The sequence below is a fragment of the Somniosus microcephalus genome, chromosome 17, assembly GCF_052327205.1.
Source record: "Somniosus microcephalus isolate GS21.2 chromosome 17, FLI_Smic_1.0, whole genome shotgun sequence".
Lineage (NCBI taxonomy): Eukaryota > Metazoa > Chordata > Chondrichthyes > Squaliformes > Somniosidae > Somniosus > Somniosus microcephalus.
In genome coordinates, this window is record NC_141003.1 from 44,966,628 (window position 1) to 44,972,627 (window position 6,000).

The 6,000-nt window shown below is 38.6% G+C and overlaps 1 protein-coding gene across 2 annotated transcripts in view; it reads left to right on the forward strand.

Moving 5' to 3' along the window:
- tafa5a (TAFA chemokine like family member 5a) overlaps positions 1 to 5,670 on the forward strand; it is an 849,608-nt gene extending 843,938 nt beyond the window's left edge. For both annotated transcript variants that reach the window (XM_086010303.1, XM_086010301.1), the window contains one exon: positions 994 to 5,670. In XM_086010303.1, coding sequence (XP_085866429.1) covers positions 994 to 1,002 — 9 coding nt within the window. In that variant the 3' untranslated portion in view covers positions 1,003 to 5,670. The remainder of the gene's footprint in view (positions 1 to 993) is intronic.
- The last annotated feature ends 330 nt before the right edge of the window (positions 5,671 to 6,000 follow it).

A 6,000-nucleotide genomic window follows, 5' to 3' on the forward strand; every position in this document is an offset into this window, starting at 1 on the left:
TTGAATTCAGAAGAATGAGAGGGGATCTAATTGAAGCATACAAAATTATTACAGGGCTTGATAGGGTGGCTGCTGGGAGAATATTTCCCTTGGCTGGGGAGTCTAGAACCAGGGGCCACAGCCTCAGGATAAAGGGTAGGCCATTCAGGACTGAGATGAGAAGAAATTTCTTCACACAGAGGGTGGTGAATCTTTGGAATTCTCTACCCCAGAGGGCTGTGGAGGCTCAGTCATTGGGTATATTCAAAACAGAAGTCAATAGATTTCTGACTAGTAAGGGCATCAAGGGGTATGGCAATAGGGCCAGTGAATGGAGTTAAGGCAGAAGATCAGCCATGATCTCATTGAATGGCGGAGCAGGTTCGAAGTGCCGAATGGCCTACTCCTGCTCCTATTTCTTATGTTCTTATGGAAGCATTAAAGCATGCAAACTATCACAAGTGTTCAGTAAGATTACCGGTTCAGGCGTGTGTTTAACATCGCACATAACCCTGAAACAGCGAACCATTCACTCCTTGTTAGGGCTTGAAATAGTTATTCCTAGGCTGAGATGTACATGAAAAAAAATTTGCTTTCAGTATAACTGATGTTGATTTCCTGGAAAATTGCAGATGTAAAGAGAACACAGATGAGAGACATGATGTAGAAAATATTTAATTAGTTAGAGTTCTAATAATGAGAAACAAACATAGTTACAATTGTGTAATGTGTGCCCTTATTTTTTGCAGCAGAGAATATAAAACCTAAACTTTTGTGATTTTAGTTGACTGGAGTACCACTTTTACTATTTAGTATTGTGATTGCTTTTTAATGTTTGTTATGCATTACAGTTTTTAAAGTGAAGTAGCACTGATTCTATCACAAAACATTTGGCATTTTAAAACTTTGAGGCAATTCTTGTTTTCCCATGAGATTGTTTGTGCCGGTAATTAAGCGATGAAGTCAGTGATTGTAAAGCATAATGTTCACACATGTGTTTTTATTGATTCACAGGTCTCCTGACAAATGCATCAACAAAGAATCCTTGTAGGAGCAGCTTAGAATTCTGCGTGAGCTACTTACCCTAGTCAAGTTCTACTGCTGCGGACTATCATCTGTTGTATGTTATTTCCTCAACTCTCTCTTTCTCGACACCAGTCAAAACAGCATAATCCCATCTCTAACTTTTGAGCTAAAGTTTCACTCATTCTGTTGTTAGGACAACTGGGGCAACAAATGTAGATAACTACGCCATGCTTGGACAGCGGCAATATTGGCCATGTTTGGCACTCCTCGTCCCTACTTTTCAACTAGTGTTGGACTTGCTGTTACCCAGTTGACGTTTCAGCCCAGAAAGCCTGTTTTACAGAAGACTGAACTATTTCCATCAGCCCTTAAACAGGTAGTGAATCTTTGCCTCAGGTGGGACACTAAAGAGTTACAGAAGGCTCCTCAACTAAGACACTGTGCTTTTATGTGTGTAACTCTCTCTGACATCTATACATCTATTTCCTCATCTTTACCTGTTCACAAAACAATAGACCAAAGAACACAAGGAGAGCGTTAAAGTGGACACTATCTCATTGTGAATGAGCTTTACTGGTTTCAATTGTAGTGGGCTCCTGAAGGATTTGAATTCAGCTTTTCATAGTGCTGAAATAAATCATTACTGGTTAGGGTAAAGTCTTTATTGAAAAAATAGAGGGACTCCTGATGTTGGGAAAGCTGGTCTGATGTAAGATGTCTAAAGGATCTAATGGAGCATGGAGACAAAATAATAGTCTATGTCCAGTCACAAAAGAGACACATCTGAATACTCACGCTGGGAGGACACCTTAGTCTCCTGTTTAGTTTGGCTGACTTATTTCTCATCCTTAAGTCATGTTGTATTTCAACCAGAAAAAAAAGAACTAAATGTGAAACATTTGCAGCTCTTGTTTCCTTTCCCAGCATAAAAGTAGCTACTGTCAAACAGCATTCGCAATGAGCATGTCTGGCTACCTGCAGCCTGTGTCACATTTCAATCAACCATCTACCACAAGAAAAAACATCAAATTAGAGGAGAAAGTAACATTTGTTGAAAACAGGATCATTAAATGTATTTTGAGAAACCTAAAGTTATATATTTAACAGTTTTTATATGTTGTATCTTTGTAGAAAATCTTATTTAACAAATAATGTGGTCATACTATGCCAGCCATGAAAGCGGTCAAGAGTTGTGTTTTAACTTCTGGTATCTGTCAAAGAGATGATTAGTGTATGTTTCTTTCTTTGGAGCACTCTGGATCTGAAAACTGACCACAAAGAACTCTGTAGGAAAAAAAAGCTGTTTATACATCAATACATTCAATCATTGCACTGTAGGAAGGCAGTTCATTTCTTTTATGTACTGGTATAATAGAGTGAAAAACATTTTAAACTTTGATATCAATATCTCGTTTTCATTTTTCCCCTTCTATTTCTTTTCCTGTCGTTGCCTCTTACTAAATTGAATCATCGAGATATTCTGTATTAATACAATGAAAGACCTCACTGGAGATTTGTTGCAAAGTACAGTCGTGGGTAAGACCAATCATTATCCTGTTCCCACAGATCCCCCTGAATTAGCATGTCGTCAAAATGATCCTGTTTTGCCCTGGTACCTTTCACAGGAGATTTCCTTTCTGAGCTCAGTGTGAGCTGCTAATTTACTAGGGCTGAGCACCCAAGGACTAAATATTGTTGGCCGAGTTCCACATGACAGTATTTTCCTGCAAAAATCTTTAGTTGCGATCCCTGATTTGAAAGTTTAACCATTGTATTTCCCACCCCGCCCCCCTACAAAGGAGGACAGGGTCACTTCTCAGTTACCCTTTGAAGGGCACAGAAGCACATATTCTCAACTTGCTGGTTCTTTTACACTGAAAACAGATTTGTTTGAATCCCTATCTTACAGTCCTCTATGAAACAGTCTTTTTTTGAACTTTGTGTAACAAGAAAAACCTGAGCATAAAGACCAAAGCTTAAATTTGAAAGCAGCTTTTTTCCTCCCTGGCCAAAACAGTAAAGAATATTGAGCAGAGTATTCAGTAGAAGCTGTGACATGAGTTCTGCCCTCTTAGCAGGCACCCCAGTACTCCATTTGTAAACCATCAAAGAATATTGATGATTGGCAGAATAAGCGGAACTCATTTAGGAGCTTCCAATTGTGATTTCAGTCAGTGCAGGCCTGTAAAGTTTTAAGTTGGTAAAATAATCATTAAAGTGCAATCCGATCTGCTGGAGTGTTATCCAAGGAAGGTTTCTGAACAGGTAAGAGTGCATGTTGATCGGACTCTGATAGGTTTACTTTCCATAAAGCTTACTTCACTTTTATGTTGATGTTATTGTAGATTTTGTGATAAAATTGCCCTCCATAAAACCTAAGAATCCAGCCTGGTTTTTTTTTCAGGTGTGGCTGTAGTAAAAAATAAGGTCAAAACAGCAGTAATAGTTGAGGCAAATACACTTTGAAAATTAATGGCTTATTTCAGTTCTGAGAAGCTAAAAATCTGTTTAATCTGACCAATGAAGACACATAACCGTACTCCCCCCGAGGTATGTGCATGGCATTTTTTTTAGACTAACTTCTGAAATTTCTTTCTTTCCCATTAATTAAATTAAATCCAATCCTTTGCCCCATGCAGTGATTCTTTCTGTGGACACTGTCCATGTTACCTCTCAATTGTCCCAATGGGAGACACATTGGGAGAATTTGGGTGCGGGCTACTTGCCAGCCAGTTTCTCGCCCTCCTTCAGACAGTGGAAGTGAGACTTATGTGTGACCTGAGAGGGAGGCCCGAGTGTTAATCTCAGTAGAAGCTGTGACATGAGTTCTGCCCTCTTAGCAGGCACTCCATCTTTAAACCATCAAGTACCACTATGTGTGTTTCAAAAACATTCCCTTTCCTAGACAATTCACAAAGTTCTATCACATTAAGCAACAAAATACAGCTGTCCAGTAATCGCATAGATTTATTTTCTAATTTTTATGCCCAATTAAATTGTAATTTTAACTTTATATCATTGTAAAATACAAGCTTATTGCCAGCAATTAAAGATGGTATTTTGGAAGTCTCATTACTTGGTATTTCCAGTATACTGCACTGAGCTCACTGTATGTTACTGAATAAGGGAGGTAGAATTGGAAACAGATTGCAAGTTGCTGAAGATATAATTCTCTCCTAATGTCCCTTTAAAATACACAGCACTCGGGCAAAATAAAGGATTTTCTCTTTACTTAGCAACCATTGCGAACTTTGATTTTTACTATTTTAAGATGTCTACTTTGCAAGAAATCCACAAACCCCTTGGATGTGGTGCATCCTGCCAGACTACTACTGGATTAAAGGCACTCCTTCCGATACATTAATTTATTCTACACCATGTACACAGATTTCCCAGGGTTTCCATGCTCTTCTGCTGAAGTTACGGTGCATGGATAGGATAAACTCCACAGAAATTCACCCCCTATATCTCAGACTGTTAGTTTTCAAAATACTTTAACCAGTCGCAAAATCACAAGATAAATATGGAGGGCACATCCATTTGGAAAAACATACACCATATTATCCAACCGTCTTGTGAGTAACTCTAAGGTTTCTGTTACCCTTATCCATTTCAAGTGTTAATTGTTCTTTGTGTGAAGAAGAACTTTCTGATAACAATTCTAAACTTCCCTTTCACCAGTTTAAACATGTGCCCTTCTTGTCCTACTGACATGGCATACTTTGAAGCAGTGCTCAGGATCTATGTTTTCTATATCATTTAATAACTCGTATCATTTCGACTCATGGCTGAAGAATCAACTTTCTGTAGCCCTTCCACTTAATTCAATCCTCATGGCTCTTTTTTGTACTTCCTCCAGGGCAGGAATCCTTCCTTTGTATCTCCGTTGTTGTGATTCAAGCTTATTCGACACCATTTCTCTGTCAGGAATTGTCCCAGATTCCCCTCTAGAACCAGGGATGCATATTATGAGCTATGCAGTGTAGGACTAACAATAACCCTAAATAACAGTACAATGTACACTGGAATTCACATAGAATTCCCATTATGCTTCATGTTAAGCTGGAATGCAAAAAATCCTAGAGCCACTTATTACAGACTAAAACAATTAATCAAATGTATTTTTACAATTGTAAAACAATTTACAAAAGTAAAGATATTATTCAAACTACTAAAGAGCACAATAAATGACTATAAAAATTCTAAACACGACTTGCCCTTGTCGAGCCTTAAACTTTCAGTTACAAAAAGCAGTCCAATATGTCGACACCAGCAGTGACTTTCAGTTTTGAAAAGCCGCCTTTTGTGAGAGTAACATAGGTTTTGTTTGAGTTTCTTCCTTCTGACATACTCGAACTGAGAGAGCTACTGAGCTGTGAGCACAACACCTCTTCTGAAGGATACTTGTCCCTTTGAAAGAATCAGCCATCAGCTTAGTTAAATTGAATATCAAACTAACAATGCTCTTTTGCCCTGTTCTGGTAGCACAGATTCTCATATTTCCTTGTGATCACAATTCATTACTGTAGTACAAGGTCTAAGCTGGAAACACTTGAAGACCCTTCTATAATACAATGGTAGAACTTACGGTAGAAATGTGTGGCTGAGCTGTTGATACCTTGCAGTCTCTCATTATCATATTAAACTCTGTGCACCTATAAAGAACAGCTTTATCTTCAGTGATTCTTCATAGAATTGTAATTGTTACAGAAACAGGTCATTTTGTCCATCAAGTCTGAGCTGGTGTTTTTCTCTACATGAGCAAAGGGAAACTGTTACCTCCTGCAGATATTGGGTAAATGGATGCCATCCAGTAAGGCATATTATGACTGACTTCTTTAAAAATATTTAAACCAAACTACTGTATTTGCCACTGTCTTGGTGACCAAAACTGGACACAGAACTCAAGGGGGGAGAAATTCGGTATTGCCCCGTTTGGGGCGCAATTATCGGCCGGGCGCAAAGTTTAGCGCCTGGCGCTAATTATCGCCTCCG